At 52.7% G+C, this 21,709-nt stretch overlaps 1 protein-coding gene across 8 annotated transcripts; it reads right to left on the bottom strand.

Annotated features, from left to right (window-relative positions):
- Window positions 1-21,629, bottom strand: SIGLEC1 (sialic acid binding Ig like lectin 1). Of its 8 annotated transcripts, none has more exons than XM_039863834.1 (23): window positions 21,439-21,626; window positions 20,412-20,484; window positions 16,967-17,095; window positions 16,308-16,667; window positions 15,756-16,052; window positions 14,283-14,549; window positions 13,687-13,941; window positions 12,268-12,567; window positions 11,332-11,589; window positions 9,918-10,250; window positions 9,391-9,648; window positions 8,864-9,166; window positions 7,235-7,495; window positions 6,762-7,073; window positions 6,012-6,263; window positions 5,417-5,686; window positions 5,076-5,327; window positions 4,456-4,758; window positions 3,963-4,223; window positions 2,915-3,217; window positions 2,544-2,646; window positions 2,091-2,163; window positions 2-1,471 (listed from the first exon to the last, which is right to left on the bottom strand). In XM_039863834.1, the coding sequence occupies exons 3-23, from the start codon at window positions 17,013-17,015 to the stop codon at window positions 1,364-1,366; spliced, it is 5,178 nt and encodes a 1,725-aa protein (XP_039719768.1). In that variant the 5' UTR covers window positions 17,016-17,095; window positions 20,412-20,484; window positions 21,439-21,626; the 3' UTR covers window positions 2-1,363. The 8 variants fall into 8 exon arrangements, with proteins under 8 accessions (XP_039719771.1, XP_039719772.1, XP_039719768.1 ...); XM_039863832.1 differs by lacking the exon at window positions 20,412-20,484 and adding an exon at window positions 20,290-20,411 and having other exon boundaries at window positions 16,967-17,126; XM_039863830.1 differs by lacking the exon at window positions 20,412-20,484 and having other exon boundaries at window positions 16,967-17,129.
- Between the last annotated feature and the right edge of the window lie 80 nt (window positions 21,630-21,709).

Raw genomic sequence — 21,709 nt, 5'->3', positions numbered from 1 at the left:
AAGAAAGTGACTCACTCCAGTTATGTCATAGGATGATCATTTATTGGGAAGACATGCCAGATGGGCTCCTAGGAAGAGTCTGGCAATCAGGCACTAAAAGGAATGGGACCTGGGACCAGGAAGGGTCCCAGCCGTGGCTCCATGGAGCTCACCTGGCCTCGAATTTCTTCCCAACCTGTAAGCTCCTATACTCCCCATATTTCTCAGCCTAAATCCTAGAGTGGCAGGCTCCTCCAACCATCTGTCACCAGACCACCAGGGGATTCACTAGACTACCCAAGAATTGGCTCTGACTTCCTGGAAGCACATTATTCTTCCTTAGTGACCCTCATTCATCTTAACAGCCCCTGATGTACGAGCCTCCAAGAAGAAGAACTGAACTCACTGGATCATGGAAAGAAATGCACCTGAGACAGAAACAAAGATACTGACGACATTATGTCTGCTCTCCACACTTTTCGTTGGTGGGGGTGGGGTGGGGGGTAGGAATGAGGGTACCTCTTCTTCCAGGGGCAACCCCACTGCCTGGCATGCCCTCTCTCTAGGGACCACCAAACCTTCTTGATGTCCTCAGTCTTAATGTGTGAGAGGAACTACCTCCTCCAGCAAGCCCATGACCAGGCATGCCCCTCAGTGGATGGGTACTGAGACAGAACATGTCCTGCTGGCTACATTCTCATCAATGTCAAATGTCTCAAGGATGAGTCCATAGTGGGGAGTTCTTTGGAAGTGGAATAAAAACTACATTTGCCAGAATCCCTTGAAGCTTTGGAGTGGCCATGTGACTAAACTCTAGCCAATGAGCAGTGGATATGACATGTGCAACTTCTGGATTGTGTCCACAATGGGAATGGGTGTACCTTCAACTTCCATTCTTCTTGCTGGAGAAAATGTGAACACGGTGGAGTCATTGTGAACCTCATAATCAAAGGCAACATTTTAGGGATGGATAAAAATAAGATAAAGGGATCCAGAGCTCCGATACCTTAAACCACCATAACATACCCAGACTAATATGGCAGAGAAAAATAAAATTTTCTTATGTTAAAGTTACTGTATTTGGTCTCTTGTTAGGCAGCCCGACTTATATTCTATCTAGTACAGAGTGCCTTGACCAGCCCCTAACGATGTAGAAGGTTCCTCTTCTAATCCGTCCAAAAAGTCCAGGGTAGGTTTGGAGGAGAGAGATGTGAAAGGCAGTGCATTGGAAGATAAATGGAGAGATGAGATCCAGAGAAAAGTGAGAGAGATCAACTTATTTCTCTTCAGCATCCCCCAGGGTCAATACCCTCCTGGGTAGATTGAGATTCACCCCCTCCTCTCACCACACATTTTTCTTGGGGGCAAGAGGTTTGGAACCATGTCATAGAAAGTCAGATGTCACAGAACTGTTTTCACAGAGGCAGGCAGGATCCAGCGCCGTCTTGTTTACGAGGCTCAAGTCATCACAGATTCCAGTAACCTCCTCCTCCTGAGGGCAGGCAATGCCACAGGTCAGCTCAGAGGCGGAGCACAGGATGGAGTTCCAAATGTGGTTGTGTCAGGATCAATGAGCTTCCCACAAAGAAAACCTTGGTCACAGGAAGATTCTGGGAGCAGACATCACCTGAACCCTAACTCTGGAGGGCAGTCCTCCAGGTCCCCAGCCCTGGGTAAGGGTCCCAAGGAGATTGGTGAGAATGTGCATGCCTGGCCCACCAAATGGATCATCTGTAGAAGGGGGCACATCACCAGGGAAGGGAAACACGATTTCACCCTTGCCCACATGATGGACAGACTCAGCAGTGGGGAAGACAGACCCCAAAACATAGGTGGGGTTCTGTGTTCTGAGATGTGTCTTGGAAATAGAGGTGTTGTGGCTAAGCTCAGAATCCAGCCAGCCACATGGCAAACACATGGCTTCTCTCTGTTCCAGTCAGAATGTGGCTCCCCTTGTATTCTCAAGGGGCCCTGGTTCTCTATGTTCTCTCCCCAGTTTCCCCCGAGCCCCAGGTACCAGCCTATAAATGAGAGCAGCCTCTAAGGGCCAGCCCTGCGCTGTGGGGTAGCCTAGCATTATGTCTGCGCGGGCCTGCATGGGGAATAGATACCTGCATGGTGTCCTTCTGGGACGCCATCTCCACGGAAGTCTCACCCACACTCAGCTTATGAAAATGCCTCCTTCTACAAGGGCGAGAGTAGAGTCAGAGAGCCTCCCCCTCCCTGCCTGCCCCCATTCCCTTCTCCCACCCCACATGCTTTTGCCCAGACTGCTCACTGCACTGAGCAGTGGGAAGCACTGTGGGGAGTGGGGGTACCTTACCTTGCTTCCTCTCCAGCCGTTTCTTCAGCATAAAAATGGTAGAGATAAGGAAAGAAAAAAAACTACAGCAAGATGGATTTAGAGATGATTCTAGAAGGGATTCCCAAATTTGGAACGTAGGAGGGAAGGAGACAGGCTAGAAAGTATGGAGCCTGTGAATTTGGCAGGAGGGACATGGGGAATATTGGGGAAAAGAGAAAAGGAAGAAATGGCTCCATCTGCCCTCCAGCTCCTGACCCACCTCCAGGTGTAGCAGGCCCCCAGGCCCAACAGGAGGAAGAGAAGGCCCGCCACGAGCCCTAGGACCCAGAGTAGCTTCTGGAACAGATGCAGGCGGCTCAGGGCTAGAACAGAGAGTATAGATTAGGGAGCAGCTATGGCTCCAGGCCTACAGTGCTCCTTCCCAAGGCGCCCGCCCAAGATGAAATTTTTTTCTAGCTTTCACTTTATCTCAGGGGCTTCCCCATGCAAAAGAGCTTCAAGAAACCACTCTGGACTAGACAGACGAACTAATTGCCTCTGAAGGGATTTAGGGAAGACCTCAGAAGAATCCTTTGGACCTGAGGGCAGGGCCTCGTGCAGAGCAGCCTGGGAGATGGAGTCCTTCCTCACCTCTGGTTCCAAAGTACATGGAGGCAGAGGCAGAGCCCAAGGCATTGGAGGCAGAGCACACGTATTCCCCCTGGTCGCTGGGCCTTAGCTCCTCAATGTCCATCCTCAAGGCATTGGGGGTGGCTGAGATGTGGATGTGCGGCTCAGCTGGAACACCCCGAGGCTGACTGGAGGCCAACAGCCGATTGCCAAGATGGAGGGTCAAGCTGGCTATGGGCTGGCTGTCCACTCGGCAGTCCAGGATGCCCTGGACGCCACCCTCAGGCTCCACAAAGACCGTCATGGTAGGCGTCTTGGGAGGGTCTGTAGGAAGACAAGAAGTATGGTAATTGTAGAAAACAACCACAAATTCCTCCCCTTCCCTAACCATGTAATGTGACTTTGCAGCTCCTCCCATTAAGAGCCTATGTCCTCACTCCTTGAATCTGTGACTCTCTTCGACCACTAGAAGTCAGAGAAGTGACATTGTGTAACTTCAGGGCTAGACCTCAAGAATACTTCCCACCATGTGGGAAGCCCAGGCCAGCCTGCTGGACACATGTGGCCCAGCCAATAGCCAGCCCCGACAACCAGCCACGAGGGTGAAGCCATCCTAGACTGTCTAGCTTCGGTTCAGTCACTGGACAACAATAGCCACATGAAGGGAGACCAACGGAAGAACTGCCCAGCTGATCCCAGCCCAAATTTCTGACTCACAGAATTATGAGCAAATAAAATGGTTGTCATTTTAAGTATTAAGTTTTGGGCTGACTTGTTATGCATCAATAGCTGGCTGATACAGCATTGGGCCCTGGTGAAAAATGGAGTAGGGGACCAAGACTGATGAAGACCTATTGTGTATCAGGCACTCTGTGTACTTTATCGTCTATATGTCTCACAAGGCAAGGGGACTGATGCTTTGCAGATGAAGAAGCCAAGCCGTCCATCAGTGGGGGTCTTCCAACCCAAAACTCCATACCTCTGAAGTCCTTACTCTTTGCAGACATAAGAAGAGAAAGACCTGAGGTGAGCATGTAAGATATAGGGAGATTAAGGTGGTGTCACTCACAGAGCACACGAAGCATGACTGGAGCAGAGGTGGTGGCCCCAGTGGGAAGCTCAGCCCGGCAGTGGTACATCCCAGCTTGGGCACGGGCCACATGTGAGAAGGCAAGGGTGGGCACGGGCTCCGAATGTAGTTGCCGGCCATTCCAGAACCAAGCAAAGGTGGAGTTGCCCAAGGGCCTGGGGCCACCAGGAAAGTGACAACTCAGGTTCAACGCCTCACCCTCAGGCACATCCAGGCCTGGCTCGGCCACGACACGCACACCTGCAGGCCGAGGACCAGGAGGTGGTGGGGAACCTGCAGGCCTTTGGGAGCCGGAGCCTCTGGGTAGAATCTGAGTGGGATCCGAGAGGCAACCCCCTGCAGTGGGAGCTGTTCCTCTTCCATCAGATTGTGCAAGGGCTATGTCTATCACTCCAGGCCAGCCAGCCCCTCTTGACACGAACTCCAACCCCACAGCACCTGAGGCCCTTCTCCTCTCCCCTCACCTGCTCACCTTCTGCCTGTAGCTGTCCTGTGGTGCTGACTGATCCCAGAAAGTTGTGGGCCGTGCACATGTAGGTGTCCTCATCACCTGAGGGCACATCTTGCACCTGCAGCCGCAGGGCGTTGCGGGCCACCTGGACATGGCCTGTCTCCAGTGTCAAGCCATGGACCCCGCGGCTCGTAGCCAGCACCTTGCCATCGTGGGACAGGGTCAGCTCGGCAGGTGGCTCACTGTCCACAGTGCACTGCACCACAGCCATGGGGCTGGCTCTCGAGTCCCAGAAGGAGGACAGAACAGCATCCCGAGGGGCATCTGGGGTAGCGCAGGGCATAGTTAAAGGCTTTGCTTGGAAACCCTATATTGTCCATTGTCCACCCTTCTGGTATTGGTGAGGCTCAAGCCTCTGGACAAATAGTCACCTCCTAGAAGTGCCACCCTCTCAGGAGTCCTGTGGGTAGATTCCTCCAGGCAGGGTTCCCAAGGACCCAGGGTCTCTTTCTTCATCACCTATGTCCTTCTTTCCCCAAGTGCCCATTCCTCAGCCCCCTGTAGTCCTGTGCCCACGCCCACCAGGGCTCAGAAGGGCCCTCCACCACCCCGGATGCTCTCAGCCAGGGATCTCTGCTCACAGAGGACTTGCAGGGCTGCAGGCCGGGAGCTGCGTGTGCCCTGGGCATCCTGGACCTGGCAGGAGTAGGCGCCTGCATGAGCCCGTGTAGCCACTGGGAAAGAGAGGGAGGCAGCTGGCCCTTCCTGCAGCCAACGGCTGTTGTGATACCAGGTATAGAGGGTGGGTGGGCTGGCAGCAGGGTCTTCACAGGTCACTGTGATGGAAGCCCCTTCAGGTACATCAGCTGACGGAGCCAGGATCACCTGCACACCTGTGCATAGAAGGCCTGGGTCAACTGGATCCATCCAGACACCACGGCTGATCCCACACCTGGTGGCCTTGACTTGGGCCCTGCCTCACCCTCCAGCTGCAATTCCAGAGACGTGTTGGCCTGGCCCAGAGGACTGCGGGCAGAGCAGCTATAGAGACCCTCATCACTGGGCCGGGGCTCCCACAGCTCCAGGCGCAGGGTGTTGGGTACAGAGGCTGCGGTTGAGGAGGCCAGGAGGCGGCCAGCATGGCTAAGGGCCAGCTGGGCAGGTGGGCGGCTGTCCACAGTGCACAGCAGCAGGGCCAGCCGCCCGCCATGGCTTTCCAAGAGGTAGGTCAGGCGTAGGCTGCGGGGTGCATCTGCAGGAGCATGAAAGGCATAGATGTTATTGAGAGACCACAGCCATGAGGAGGCCCGTTTGCAGGTGACATTCAAACCAGGAGGGATCTGGCTCCCCACCCCAAGGACCTCCACTTGCCCAATCTGGGGCACGGCTGCTCTACTCAAAGAGGATGTATCCCCCTAGCCCCCCAACTCTAATGCTCCTTGTGTAGTGCTCCATCAGCCAGAGGAGTTTGTGTACTAGGTTTCTGGGTTGGACACCTATGGGGCTCTGGCCATGCCCTGATCCCTGCAGGCTGCTGTCATGCCTTCCAGCTCCACCCTGCAGCCAACCACACTCACAGAGGACATCCAGGGTGACAGGTCTGGAGAGGCGGAGTGCCTGGCCAGGGACCACCACACCACAGTGGTAGGAGGCAGCATCCGTGACTGTAACATTGGGCAGGGCAATGGAGTGGGCACCTGGGCGCTGCTTCCCATCCTGGTACCACATGTAGGTGAGCTGGGCTGGGCGGGTGCTCCACGCAACACAGGTCAGATTCACCAGCTGCCCCTCCTGCACGGTGTCCTTGGGCCACACCTGCACACTCACGGCTGGAGAGAGAAGGACAACATGAAGCTATGTAAAACAAGCCACCTGTCTCCATGAGGGAGGGAAGTCTCTCGGCCTCTGGGAGGCACAGGTGGCCCACCTGTACATGTGGCTCAGAGGTGGAGCTTGGGAAACAGCTCATCAACTCTCAGGTGTTCCCAAGCAGAATTCTGCAGAACCCTCCCTGACCCTAGCTGGGGGCACACAGGAGGATACGGGGCACACAGGAGGATACAGCCTCCCTGGCCCTGTTGTGGTTTCTCCTCGAACATTCCCTTTCTGATTAGTTTTATCCACTGGGCAGCCATGTAAATTCTGTTTTTAATAAAGATTCTTCCATGAAACCCAAGTTTAGAGACCGCTGCCCTTAAGAAGGGTGGAAATGGGGACCATCCTTATGTTCAGCCCTTTTGCCTGTACCTCAGGCTTCCAGAACCCTCTCCAACCTTCTTCCTCCTTAAAAGAGCCACCCACGCACATACTCACACACCCACACTGACCCTGGGCATCGAAACTGGCCGAGGCTGAGGTCTGGCCCAGGGTGTTGGTGGCCTCGCAGGTGTAGACACCCTCATCCTCCAGCACTGCATTGTGGATCTCCAGGCGCAGTATGTTGGGGGCCACAGCCACCTGTAGCCGGGGAGAACTGCCTGCAAGTTCCCCCTGATCTTGTAGAGTGGAGGCCACCAGGCGCTCCCCATGGAGCAGTCGTAGCTGGGCCGGAGGGTCACTGTTCACACGGCACAGGAGGAGGCCCAGTCGCCCGGGGCCGGTGTCCATCAGGGTGGTGAGCATGGCCTGGCGTGGGGCATCTACATGAGCAGGGACTGGTCAGAGTCTGGCCAGGTGATCCCTCATCTGAAGTTCTCTCATGGAGGCAGAGCCCAAAACCAGGGGCTCAGCATCCCCTCCCTCAGCCATGCTCTTGGCTCCATTACCCTCCAAGAAACATGCACGGGATGAAAACACTTACAGGACACGTGGAGGCTGACAGGGGCGGCCAGGCTTGTGCTGGCTGAGCCTGGAGCCTGGGCTTGGCAGTGGTAGGCCCCAGCCTGGTTCAAAGTTATGGCTGCAAAACGAAGTGTGGCCGAGGTCGAATCCTGGAGGGGTTGGCCATCCCTATACCAGCGATATGAGATCCCCTCTAGGGCCTCCGTGGGTACCTCACAGCTCAGGACCACGGCCTGGCCCTCCTGGAGCTCAGGCGATGGTGAGACCTGGACCCAGGCTCCTGCAGGGAGAAACCAAGAGCAAGTGAGGGCCCTCCGCCATACCCTCCCACATCTGGGGCTGGGTATGCGTCCACACCAGAACAGCGTGGCCCAAGCCCTGTGACCCGGAGCTACGGCTCCCCCACCAGACCACTGCCGAATTCAACTCCACGCCTCCACCTCTCCTGCCCCTGACTACCTGGCATGGGTCTGTCTTGGCAGTCACCAACTGCCACCTTGAGTTATGGTTTTGCTCTGCCAATCACTTCTTGCTTACCAGAGGGTGAACCTCTTGAGGGCCTGGTTTGTCTGATTTGCAGCCCAGTGCCAGGCGCAGCACCTGCATGTGTTAGCTCTTGACAAATGTTAGTTTGACCCTATAAAGCACTAAAATGGGAGAGATTTAGGTCATGCCAAGGGCCATTGTCCTGATTATGAGCTGGACTCAGCATGGGTGGCCAAGGGCTTGGAGGCGGAAGTTAGCAGCTGTGTGATCTTGAGTTCTCTCCAACTATTTCCAGTCCATCTCTGCACCCAGGCTCCAGGTCATGAGAGACCAGGAACTGTGGACTGGGCAAAGGGCAGTCCCTAGTTCCTCCTGGGTCTGAGGCAGGAGGAGACCAAGATGGGGGAAGTGAGAAGGAGGGACAGCTGGAACGGTGATTGAGAACACAGGCTATGTCTGGGACCAGGGCCACCTGCTAGTCATGTGATGTGATCATGAACAAGCTCCTAAAGCTTTGACCCTCAATTTCTCTGCCTGTGAAATTCTTATGATAAATAAAAGATCTATAGAACCGAGGCTCAACGAAAATGTTCAAAAATTAACGTTTGTCATTATGGGAGAAAAATTGTGTGCTTTTCTTTGGCCTTTGCAGCATTGTGGATATTAACTTTCCCTTTTCCTGGCTTATTCACAGAGGGAGGATTTTTATAGATGAATATATATATATGTATGACTATGTATATTAATGAAGAATATGAATATATTCTTATATATGTGTATATATGTATATATGTGTGTATATACACACATTCGTATACATATATTACACATGTATATGCATAATGTACATATATTAGGTTTAGTATGAGAATTCTTACTAACAAAATTATATTATTACAAAAAAAGTTATATGTCAGAAATTGCTCCAACCAAGCAAGCTGCCTTGTACAAATGCCACTGCCTCCTAGTGGCTGCCACAGTTATTATAGGTGAAAATATATAGCTGGAGACAAGGAGAGGCCTCCTGCTGGCTGGCTGGAAACTGTCCCCAAACCATGGCTGAAAAAGAACTCACATTTCCATACGACCCAGCCCAAAACCTGGCCAAAGTAGCCCCCAAGGCATCTGGGTCTACCGTATCTTTAGAGGGACCGACGCTCACCTCGGACCTGGAAGAAAAGGGAGGTATTGGCTGATCCAAGGACATTTGTGGCCTCACAGCGGTAGCTGCCAGAGTCCCCAAGGCTCAGGTCTCGGACTTCCAGCTGCAGAGAGTTGGCCATGGCTTTGGCTCCAAGACGGCCATGGGATGGGAGCTGGGGCCCCATGCTGGTGGCCAGGAGGCGCTCCCCATGGAACAGGGCCAGCTGCGCCAGGGGGCTACTGTCCACAGTGCAGACAAACACAGCCATGTGTCCCTGGCCCACGTCCAGGAGGGCTGACAGTTTTGGAGTGTCTGGGGGATCTGCAGGGACAGTAGGGAGCTCAGGCTCCATCCTGAACCCAGCTCACCACATTCCAGCTGCCACACTATGTCCCACTGCCTGCTCCACACACATAGTCCAGGCCTGCCCTATCCCATGCCCAAGCCACGTACTTGTCTCCCGCAACCCAAACCCAGCCTGGTTCCTCCCAGACCACCCCCTGAGTCCCCTCAAGTGCCTAACACTGCCCTTGCCCATCACCCACAGAGCACACTCAGGACCACAGGAGCGGAGAGCTGGGCACCAGCCTCAGAGAACATGCGGCAGGCATAGAGGGCAGCATCTGTTCTGGCCACAGGTAAGAGTGTCACGGTTTCCAGGGGGCCCTGAGCCCACAGTGCCCCATTCCGGAACCAGGAGAAGTTGGCAGGGCCACTGTCGGCTTCCCGGCTCACATTGCAAGTCAAGTTGGCTCCGGTGCCCTCAGGCAGCGTGTGTGATGGTGTGATGACCAGGACAGTGGCTGGAAAGTAGGCAGCACAAGTTCACTTGAGACAGGCCTCACTTTGACTGCTTTCCCCCAACCCAGGTCCAATGGTTCAGCCTCCCAGCCTGGAGGGGGCAGGAAAGTGACCCTCTGGAGTGCCCCCTGGGTAGGGGAGGAAAGCGAACATCCACTGCTGAACAAAGTGGTTTCACTGGATAGATTCTTCTAGAGCCAGGGGTTGCAAAGAAATAGGGTCCTGAGTAGTGGCCCCTGACCCTGTGCCACCATTCCCTGTCCTGACTCACCATGGGCATTGAAGGTCACCGAGGAGGAGGCATTGCCCAGGGTGTTTCTGGCATCACACAGGTACACACCCTCATCCTCCAGCACTGGGTCTCTAATCACAACACGCAGCAAGTTGGGGGCTCTGTCGACCTTCATGCGCTGGGGACAGCCCCCACAGGTGCTGCAGCCAACCCCTGATGGCAGGGAAGAAGCTACTACACGGTCCCTGTGGAGCAGCTGTAGCTGGGCTGGTGGGTCACTGTCCACACGGCATTCGAGAGAGCCTCTACGGCCAGCTCCATCTGCAGCATCAGGATCCAGCCGGGCAGTGAGCTTGGGCTGGCGTGGGGCATCTGAAGAGAGGAAGAGCATGGGCACTCATCCACAGCCTCTGCCAGGGCCTCATAGGTTCACTCAAGGCTGGCTAGACTCCCAGAACACATTGGACAAAGGCATGTGCCCAGAGCTGCTGCAAACAGCTGTGCAGGCTGTGCATTGCACAAGGACAACCAGGCCAGAGTGGGAAGAATTCATCCCATGCCCCTCGTGCTAAGCTATGCCCTAGTGCTGGACTGAGTTTTCCCAGAGGGAGGAGTGCCATTTTCTAGCTTGGATAAAGGTGCCATGTGGGCTAGCAGTTGCTTGCCTAACACCCATGTGCTCCTGAGCGGGGCGCCCACATAGGCAATCTTCGTGAGTCTTGCTCTCTGCTCCCACTCTGCACTCCATCCCTTTCCCAAGATCCTCTCTGCCTCATATCTCTGATCTCCAAGCCAGCTCCCACGATGATAGAGAATGCCTAAAATGCCCTCTTTCTAGAGGCTTCTGGAGATGGATGGTCAAAGACATTCATCAACCAAGGCCCCATGTGATCTCTCCCTGACACTAGAAAACCCCTGAAAGGCAATTGTTCTTCCTGACAGTCCCAAGACATTGCCCTTGCGCATGTCAGGGGAGGCTTTCTGGAAGCTAAGTGTTCCTTGAACATTGGTCCGCCCCTTGGGCTAATATGAAGCATCACTCACAAGAGGACGAAGTTCTTATGTGGAGAGGTTCTACCTCTGTGTCTCCAGAGCCTGTGAGGGCATAGCCCATGGGGCGTGTGTGCGCATGTATAGGACTGTGGTGTCTCAGGGCCCAGCTCAGGAGAACAGAACTTGGACATGGTGCCCATGGCGACTTTGAGGCTAGGGCCAGGAGGCCCTAAAGGGACTGGGATTAGAGGTTGAGGAGGTAGAGAAATCCTCAGCCTTGTCCCCCAAATTTCAGCCCTGGGTGGAGAGATCCATGGTGCCCAGATCTGCAGCAGCCCTCCTGATCTAGACCCTGGGCAGGACAGGGTCAGGTGGGCCTGGAGGAGGTAGGGATAGCTAGTGGACCCCAGTGGACTGATCCTTCCCAAGGCAGGCAGGGGCTGGCGGGGAGGCTGCTCACAGAGCACGGTGAGGACGGCGGGTGAGGAGGGCCCGCTAGCCCTGTGGCCATCCTGGGCCCGACAGTGGTATGAACCGGCATCACTGCTGGTGACTGCAGGGAGCAGGAGGCTGCTGCTGGGCCCCTCGAGAAGCAGAGCTCCATTCAGGTACCAGGAGAAGCGGATGTCAGGCGTTGGGCTCAGGCCGCTCCTGCAGCTGAGCGTCACTGCCTGCCCTTCTACCACCTCCGCTGCGGGGCTGATGAGGAGGCGGGCAGCTGGCAGAAGAGGAAGAAAGAAAGGCTCAGCTCCCCCGCACATTCGTGGCTCCATGCTACCCACCGCAGGAAGCCCTCCAGCATCACACTCTTCCTACACAATTGTAGATAAATCTGGGTTTCATGCCATCGGCTCTGTAAATCTCTTGATGATCAGGAGGGTTTGGCCTTGAACTCCAATTCTGATCTATTCATAGCAGGTGGACATAGCATGGTTGAGGAGAATTTTGAGCTGGAACCAGGCTTATGTCAAAAACCTGGCTTGATTAATTGACTGTGTTTGCCACAGCCTCAGAAAAAGAGAAGGGCAGCACATGCACCAAGAGTGGGAAGACCCTACTCCTCTGTTGTGCCTCCTGCGTCTGACTCCCAGCACAGAGCCTGCTCCAAATGCTTGATAAATAAAAAGCAAATGAATGCATATGAAGAACCCTCCAAGTTCAGAGTCAGAATGTTTACAAAAGGAATGATACAACCTGCCATGTTTCCCTTTTGGCCTTGATCTCCAGGGGCCTCCCGGGTTGGGATGACTGTATAAAAAAGCCCGGGTCTTTGATGTGATTTTTACTAACTGGCTAATTCAGCCCTTCAGTCGAGCCCCCTGGACTCCTAGGAGGAAGAAGCCAGAGCAGGCCTCCTCCTCAAGCTTCCTCCACCAGCCCCCAGTAGCCATCTTACCATTGGCACGGAAGTCCAGGGTGGAGGACACATTCCCATAAGAGTTGGTGGCTGTACAGGTGTATTCCCCACTGTCGGCTGACCCTAGATCTCGGATCTCCAGGCGCAGGAAGTTGGGGGCAGAGAAGACACTGAAGCGTGGGCTGTGGTCACCGTCGCCAGAGGTGGAGGCCAGGACAAGTCCTCCGTGTGACAACACCAGGGTGGCCACAGGCTCGCTGACCACGGAACAGTGGAGGATGCCCACCAGGCCTCCTTGTGTCTCCAGAAAGGCAGTTAGGTCTGGGGTGAGGGGCGGGTCTGTGTGGAGAAGGTCCTCTCACCCTCAGACAGGGACACTCCCTGGATCCCCATTTATAGCCTATGACCCCTGCACCCCCTTTGTCTCATACTGCAACCCTGCGAGTGAGGATCAAGGACCCTATTTTAAAGATGAGAAAATAGGCAAAGAGACCTGGCAGTGGATAGCACCTCAACCAAGTAATCAGAGAGAGCACTATCAGCGACAGGACACTCTGACCCCACGTGTCTCCTGACGCGATGCAGCGAGACAGACACAGCAGCACGTGTGTGTTGTTCCTGCCCAAGCGTACGGGCTCGGTCTCCTCGATTCAGAGAAACCAGGGAACATTCACACAACAACTGGCCTGTAATCTTCAAGTTTCAATGTCAGAAAGACAAGGAAAGACTGAGGAACTGTCCCAGACTAAAAAGTAGTAAATAGACATGGCAACTGAATGCAAAGCAGGATCTGGATTAGATCCTGGACCAAAAAAACAATCGCCATAAAGGACGTTTTTGGGTCAATTGGTAAAATTTAAATATGGACTGTAGATTACATAATAGTCTTGTATCAATGTTAAGTTTCCTGACTGTGATCACTATGCTGTGGTTATATATGAAAATGAACTTATAAAATACACACTGAGGAACTAAGTGGTAAAAGGGCATCATGTCTGCAACTTTAGGGCTATAAATGCATAGATAGATAGATGATAGATAGAGATAACATATATGTGTATATGTATACCAATAGAGTGCATACATATATGTGTTTTTATGAAGAGAAAATGTGTGTACATGCATTCACACCTATATGTGCACGTGTATATACACACATGTATATGTGTACATGTGTGTATATATACACATACACATAATATATATTTTAAAGGAGAAAAAGCAAATGTACCAAAATGTTAACAAATTGGGAATCCTAAGTTAAAGGCATATGATAATTCTTTGTACTCTTCAAAATAAACTTTTTAAATAGTGGGGGACTGAGAGGCCCAGGGAAGTTAAAACCCTGCTCAGGTGTGCAGAGCTCAAGGCCACCCGGGCCCAGGATCCTAACTCTCTGGCAAGGGCTCTACCCTTTGGCCCAGCTCCGGCAGTGTCCACCCCACACTGGCCACTTACGGATGACCACCACGCTGACGGGCCCAGAGCGCTCCCTGCCATGGGCATTCTGCACCTCACAGAAATAGAAGCCAGTGTCGGCCCTGGTGGCTGCGTGCAGCTGGAGGGTACGGCTGTGGATGTCCTCCAGCAGGGCATGGTTCTTGTACCAGCTGTAGCGCAGCTCACTGGGTGCTTCTTTAGGCATGTTGCAGGCCAGCGTCACCGTCTGGTTCTCCTGGATGGGACCTGCTGGGCTCACCTGGACCTCAGCCACTGCGGGGACAGCATAGGGCACACTGGGGGTACCCAGCCGACTTCCAGGCCCAATCTCTCAGAGTTTCAGGATTGTAGCTTCTCAGCCTAAATCTCTGAACAGTCTACACCACATCCCTTCTGCAGAGGAGCATCCTGGACTGGCCCTGACCCTCTTAGTCTTGTTCACCAGGATCCTCCTGACATCCCACCCTGCCAGGGAGGTCTGTCATCTGTGTGAGGCCAGGTTGGGACTCCTTACCTGCATCCCAGGAGGTGCTTTGGCCTGGCTCCCCTCTGCCCTAGTGGCCAGGACCCCATCCTTGCCCTCTAGTCAAGACCCAGGCTCATCCAGGACTCACTGAAGATGTGCAGACTGACAGGGAGTGAGACTGAGGAGCCCACACTATTCTCAGCTTGGCAGGTGTAGATGCCAGCATCGTCCCAGGCTGCCTGGGACAACCGTAGCACAGGACTCTGGGTTTTGAGGCGTGTCCCATCCTTGACCCACTGCATGGAATTGACCTCGGGGTAGCTGCTGTTCACCAGGCAGGTGAGTGTGACCAGATCACCTGGACGAATGTTCCCCTTCGAGGGGCTGAGGAGGATCTCCACCCCCTTGGGGGCATCTGCAAGGCACAATGGGGGGTGTCAGGTAAGGTGCCAGAGTGAGCATGGGGTGGCACACTTCTCACCTTGGCCTTAAGGAAGCCCACCCAGGTAAGTCATCAGTCCTCTTAGTTCCCCGGTCTACGACTGCGATGTCCCCACCTTGTGATGACTTTCTGATTCCTTCCTTCTTCACTGAGAACTTGATGATGAAATGTTTGGCCTAGTGTCCAGCCCACACTGCCTTCTAGGGCTTTCTGCCTCATGACACTATCCATTGCCCTCTATTCTGTTTAGGGGTCTGAGTACCACACTGCTTGTTCTGGTACAGCCACTGGTAGCTGTTGGTAAAGGACCAACCACCTAATGGACCGGGCCAAAGGCAGAATCAACGAGCTCTAAGAATGGTTAGCCTACTTGTAAGGAGGGCGTCAACAATACAAAGAAACTACATTTCTTTAAATCTTGTTCCAAAGCCTCTTGCTATGTAAATATGCTAATGAAAGCTAATATTTTCAAGTGCTTAATCTATGTAAACATGAAAATGGTAGAAGCTAATATTTTTGAGTGCTTAGTATGTGCCGAGCACTCCTCTAATTTTGTAACAATTCTATGAGATAAGAACTCGTATTTATTTAACAATACTATAGGTGGCCTCTTCCCCATACAGATGAGAAAACAGAAGCCCTGCGATGCGAGTGACTTGCCCAGGTTGTTCATCTAGCGGATGGTGGAGCCAGCCACCAGATGCCTGTGATCAGGGATTGTTCTAGAAGAGGCCTCCCTGTTTTACCGTGATGAAAATATGCTCGATCAAGTGGAAACTCGGGCTTTCTCCCACGGCCTCTTTGCCTTGTCTGGGTGTTACCCTGATCAAGGCGAATGAGAGCAGTCTTAAGCAGGAAAAGGGGTCCCCTTCCCAACATTCTCCAGAGCTGGACTAAATCTCAGGGTCTTTGCTGCCTGACCCCCAACTCTTTGGCTCTTTGTGTCTCCCCTCCTGTGCCCAGCCTGACCTCAGGGACAAGAGGTAAAAGGAAGCCATTAAACGTGGCTCTTAATGGTTGGCAGTCTCTCTCCACCTGCCCCACCCCAGAGGTCCGAGTATACCCAGCTTTGCCTCAGGAACTAGGTCTGTGTTGCTACAGGCTGGAGAGGGACTGGTTTCCATCGGGAAGCCACAGATGTGTGCTCAGTAACTAGGGTGTGGCACCCAGCACACTCACGCTGCACTTGGAGGTGAATCTCGCCCTGTGTCTTAAATTTAGCCACTGAGAGCTGGCAGTGCAGGGTCTGGCCGTGGTCCTGCCAGGACAGGGCCAAGTGGAGTTTCTCCAAGTGGCTGATGCCTGTGGGCTCGAGCTTCTGGAGGCTGGAGGTGACTGAGCGAGTGGGGTCTTGGCCTTGCCACTGCAAGCTGATCAGCTCCTGTGGGCATGCGTAGGGAGTGGAGCAATTGAAGTCCGCTTCCATGTCCTCACGAAGCTCTAATGGCGAGGCAATGGTGGGCACTTTGGGGTTCTCTGAGGACAAAGACAGAAGGGTCAGGATTCCCCTTCGCCATACTTGAGATCTCCTGCCCTGCAAACCCCAGCTGGGGTCAGGGGGCTTCAAGAAGAAGGAGAGGTTGCTTTCTATCCCCACCCCCATTTGAGTTAATGCATGGAGGACACAGGGCTGGGGCTAGGCTAGGGCTGGGCTAGGCTTAGGACAAAGGTTGAGCCAGAAGCAGCTTGACAGTCCCTTCCACAAAGTAGACAGGCCACACTGCTCCTCACCTGCCACAGTGACTGCAGTGCCTTTGACATCTAACCAGCGATTGACCTCACTGATCTCAAAGCGAAAATTGTAGGAGCCCGAGTCCTGGGGGCTCAGGTCCTTCAGGAGCAGGTTGCACTCCCTGTGCTGGGGGTTCCCCAGCAGCTGGGCGCGGGTGCGGAAGCGTTCCTCCACCAGCTTGGGGTCCCCTGAGTGGTGAACCACCTGCCGATTTCCCGAGTAGTCATAGTACCAGATGGTTGTGATGCCGTGGGGTACGTCCACGTTGGCAGGGAAACTGAAGACGCAGGGGATGATGAGGCAGGACCCCTTCACACCCTCCACGGTGTTGGGACTGGAGACGCTCCATGAGGCCAGGACTGAGGGAGGAACAGACAGACAGTAGAGTAATGCAGGCCAGGAGTCACCACAGAGCCCTGAGAGTTGCCCCCATATAAGGTGCCCCTAGATAGGCCCCCAAACCCTACCCTGACCCCAGCAACACAGTCCCTCTGGATGCCCCAAGGAGGGTCATTGCTTTCTGCCACCGCCTCCTTGTGTCTGCACTTCAACCTCAGTGGCCAAACCTGTGACCAGGCACAGTCCAGGATGATGGGCCAGCAAGAGTTGGACTCACCAAAGCGGGCCCTGTGAAACGAGCAAGGCCAGCAAAGCTTACCTGCTGAGATGAAGGAAGCCAGGTGGAGAAACTGGAGCAGGTGGCCCATAGCAGATTCTCGCACTAGTTCTGGTGCCTAAGAGCGTGGTGTCTTCTGTGTTGGTCAAACACACTGGGGTCTCCTAAGGACTTGGACTTCAGGGAGTCTCAGCCTCACAGCCTGCTGAGAGTCCAGCCTTGTGTCCCCACGTGCTGGCCAACCCAGTGAGAGGGCAGGGCTGCCGAGGACCCCTGGGGCAGCTGCCACCGGAGCCAGGAGCTCACGTTTACAGCTCACACTCTAGCCAGGAATGTCCTTACTTGGTGGCATGCACCAGAAAGCCCTCTGTGTGTCTTCAGACCCAACCCCAAGTTCTGCTTTCTTAGCCCCTCCAGGTCACTGCTCCAGAGCAGATGAACAGCTGCCTCTCCCTTTCCCCCAACTACTGTGCTCCTCCCTGCCACCCAAGCCAACAGCAACTGGAACCCACAGACTTACTCCAAGGTGCTCAGAAAGAATGATAGTTTCTGAGTTGAGAGTTGTCTCCCTACCTCCAGCCTTATCAATTAAGAGCCATAATGGGGCTTGACTGAGAACTTACTGAAGTGCTGCCTTTAAAAGCCACTCCCCTGCTCAATAACCTTCTGTGGCTCCCCATTGCCCATAAGCTGTGGGCCCAACACATCCCTAAAAGGTCCTCATTTCTTACTCTCAGGTCTGCCCTCATTCTCTGCTCCCCAAGCACCCACACTGGGGCCAGTCCCATCTGCCCATGGGCTCTCTTGCTCACCAGTTCTGTCCCTACCACAAATGATCTTTGCTTGCTGAACCCTTAGTCAGTCTTCAAGGTGCAGCTTGAAGGTAGTTTCTAGCTAGAACTTCCCCTTTGGGGTTCCTGTAGCCACCCCAGAGCCAGCTCTGCTTGACTTGTCCTTGGCAGCTTGTGAGCACCCATTTCTCAGGGCCTGGAACTGGGGACATGTGACCTACAGCAGTGCAGAGCTCCCCTGGCCTTAAAGCAGTGGGTAAGAGACAGGTGTGGTCCTTGGGGTTTAGAGCTGGTGGCAGGGTGAGTTTAGGTGTGACAGGAGGAACAAGGGCCCTGGACAACACATATCCCACAAACATGAGTTAATTGTCTACAGTATACCAGGCATAAGAAGTCAGACCCTCTGCCATGGAGTGTACCTCATGGGGATGGGGGCTTTAAGGGGTGCCATAGATATGAATCTGAAGGGGAGAGGTGGCAGAAACACACATAAGTAAAACTACAAAACTGTTAGAAGAAAATATGGGTGAAAATCTTCATGACCTAAGATTCGGCAATGATTTCTATAGAATGACACCAAAATTACAAGCAACAAAGAAAAAAATAGCTAAATTAGACTTAATCAAAGTTAAAAACTTTGTGCATCAACAGACACTATTAAGAGAATGAAAAGACAAACCACAGAATGGGAGAAAATATTTGCAACTCATATATCTAGGATTAATATCATACATAAGGGATTGATATACATATAAATATATATAAATAAGTATGTACATGAAAAACTACTGTAACTCAACAACAACAAAAAACCCAAACAACCCAAATTCACAAAATGGGCTCAGGACTGGAATAGACATTTCTGTAAAGATGATATAAAATGGCAAATAAGCCCATGAAAAGATGCTCAGCATCATTAATCATTAGGGAAATGCAAATCAAAACCAAAATGAGATACAACCCATTAGAATGGCCATTAAAAAACAAACAAAGCCAGAAAATAAAAGTTGGAGAGGATATGGAGAAATTACAAGCTCAGTGCACTGTCGGTAGGAATGTAAAATGGCACAGCCCCTGTGAAAAACAGTTGGGTGGTTCCTCAAAAATTCAGATGTAGATTACTGTATGATCCGGCAACTCCACTTCCAGGTATATATCCAAAAGAATTGAAAACAGGAACTCAAACAGATATTCGTATGCCCAGGTTCATGGCAGTGTTATTCACAATAGCCAAAAAGTGGAAACAACCAAGTGTCCACCAGCAAATGAATGGATAAAAAAATATGGTAAACTCATATAATAGAATATTATTTAGTCATAAGAAGGAGTAAAATTCCGACACATGTTACAACGTGGATAAACCTTGAAAACGTTATGCTAAGTGAAGTCAGGCAGACCAAAAGGGTCAATATTGTATGATTCCACTTATATGTGATACCTAGAATAGACAAATTCATAGAGACAGAAAGGAAAAATAGAGATTGCCAGACGCTGGAGGGAGGGAAGGAAAGGGATGTTTAATGGGTAAAGAGTCTATTTTAGAAGATGAGAAAGTATTGGAAACAGGCAGTGGTGATGGTTACGCAATATTGTGAATGTACATAATGCCAGTGAATTGTACACCTAAGAATGGTTAAAACAGTAAATTTTATGTTATGTATATTTTGCCGCACACACATTCAAAGACCCATGTTGCCAACTTTGCAATCCTCCCTGGTCTTAAATGCTGACTTGGCAGAGTGAGGGGGAAGGCCTGGGGAGGCTGGAAGTGGGGACAGGAAACTGGTGACAACTCCCAGCCCCCAGACCATCAGCTTCACAGGTGGGGCCCAGCTGGTGCTGGTGGCTATCATGTGGGCTGAGCAGACACCAGGGTCCAGTCCTAAGCCTGCTCCTGTCCCGGAAAGATGTATCCATACCCTCTACACCTGGTCTTTGGCCACAAGAGAGGCTCATGCTGGCCTAGGCTGTGACCCATGACCTGAATGCTGGACTGAATAACAGCCCACTGTGCATGGGTGGGGGCAGGTGTGGCCCTGGAGCCCAGAGCCACACTGTGCATCAGGGTCAAATCTTCTATAACTGGGATATCCGCAAGATATATGTTTGTCGTCCCCAGCTTCCCTGCTGCTCCCATTTGGGGCCCTGAAAACAGCGATGCTGAGCTTAATGGTGGAGAAATGGTGCCATACCAACCCCAGAATGGAGCAGGGATTTTTGGAACATGTGGGAGGACCCTCTCTAGAATCACTCAAAATCACATCATGTATACTTACTTAGCCCAGTCCCAATACCCAAGGGGTCAGTCACACCAGAATCCAGCTTATTGGCTCAGCCTGTTCCACCCCAAAGACCACCCTTAGTCCAGAGAACTTTCCTAGAAAAAGGAAGGGCAAGAAGGACTCCAGAAAGGAGACCATTGTCTCTGAAAGCCTGGAGTTGAAGGCTTCAGTTGAGCTGCTTGTCCTGGTGTGCACCGTGCACCCCCTGGTGGTAGAAGGGTGATTGTAGGTCTTGGGGAAGGGGGTGGGTGTATTAGGGGACAGGGAGCACCACAGCCCTGAAGCAACCCACCCTTAGGCAATGACCACTTGGGAGAGCATTGTTCCGCAGACTTCGGGAAGTTTCTGAAATTCATTCTTCTATCCCCAAGTCCTGGGCAGTCTGAAGACAGGGTTTTAAATCCGTACTCTTACCTAGAAATGGTGTATGTTGCATGAAAGTTGGGATGGGGTGGCCTGGTACATGGCAGGCACCTATGTTTGCTGCCTGAATGAAAGCAAGTGGGTGGGTAAAGTCTATGTGTGGCAAAGCGTCCCAGGTCCCTGACCTTTAATCCCAGAGACCAAGTCTGGCCTAGGGAAGAAAAGTCAGAGGTAATTTCACTCTAGGCAGCTATGTAGGATTCGGTTTCTGTTTCCTAACACCAGGGCTTCTCCCCAACTTCCCTATCAGGCTGGAGAAGGAAAAAAGTAAGGGTGACAGCCAGCTGGAATGCTCTGCCCCATAGATAGGCAGCTAGGGTACAGCTAAGCAATTCCGGGAGTACATTATCTTCACAATAGTGGAAAGCCCCAAACATTTAACTCTGAAAGACATATAATCCATAAATGAGGTCTCTCGGCTTTGAAATGGACAGTAGAAATTTCACATTTTCATCTGGCTATAAATGCTCTTAGCCTGAGCACTCATTCCCCGAGTTATGCTAGATGGTGCTGGGGTTCCTGTGCTCAGATAAATGAAGTGGTGGTAAATGAGGTGCTGTGGGATTGGACTTAGAGTGAGGGGACAATGAAGGCTGGGCTGCAGTTGGGCAGGGGTGAAGGTGACGGTTAGGCTGCGGTTTGGAATGGAATTAGAGTTGACAAGGAGGTGAGAGAGATGGGGTTGTGGGGTAGGGGTGAGGCCGGGGTTGCAGCTGGGTGGAGATGATAATTAGTAAATGATTGGGGATGGGATACAATTGAAGGAGGTAGGATTGGAACAGAGATCAGAGCTGGGCAGAGCAGGGATCAGGACGGTGGTTAAGATTGGGATTGGGATGTGGGCTGGGGAAGATTTGGGTCTATGAAGGTGTTTGGGTTATGAGTGCGGCTTCGATTAGTGTCTCGGGCTTGGGATGGCTTGGAGTCCAGCACCCACATCCAGATGTCCCCCAGCCAATCTCACTCCAGCCCCGCTCCCAACCCTCCACTCGCCCTCCAGGCCCAGGGATGGGAGTACCTGCTCCACAAGGGAAGTGGCTGCAAGGCTGGTGAACCACAGGCGAGAAGAACAGGAAGGAGGGCCAAGAGCTCTTGGTGCTGCTGGCTCCCCAGGGCTCTACCACCCCAAAAGCGGAGATTCAGCCTCAGGGGCTGCTTCCTCTTTTCTCAAAGCTTCAGCTCTAATGTCCAGCCCAGAGGTTGGTCAGAGAACAGCTGCAGGCCTTGTGCAATATCACCACAGGAAAGACTTCCTTGGCAGGGGAAGGCGCCTGGCATGGCCTGGCACT

The sequence above is a fragment of the Pteropus medius genome, unplaced genomic scaffold (assembly GCF_902729225.1).
Source record: "Pteropus medius unplaced genomic scaffold, Ma_sr-lr_union100, whole genome shotgun sequence".
NCBI lineage: Eukaryota > Metazoa > Chordata > Mammalia > Chiroptera > Pteropodidae > Pteropus > Pteropus medius.
This window is presented reverse-complemented; position numbering and strand designations above follow the sequence as displayed.

Excerpts from the sequence above, each read along its gene's own strand:
- SIGLEC1 (XM_039863834.1), bottom strand. The coding sequence starts at position 17,015 with ATGGGCCACCTGCTCCAGTTTCTCCACCTGGCTTCCTTCATCTCAGCA. Across the intron at positions 16,053-16,307 it reads CACTGCAGTCACTGTGGCAG|AGAACCCCAAAGTGCCCACC; the intron begins GTGAGGAGCAGT and ends CTTTGTCCTCAG. Across the intron at positions 14,550-15,755 it reads GATTCACCTCCAAGTGCAGC|ATGCCCCCAAGGGGGTGGAG; the intron begins GTGAGTGTGCTG and ends TGTGCCTTGCAG.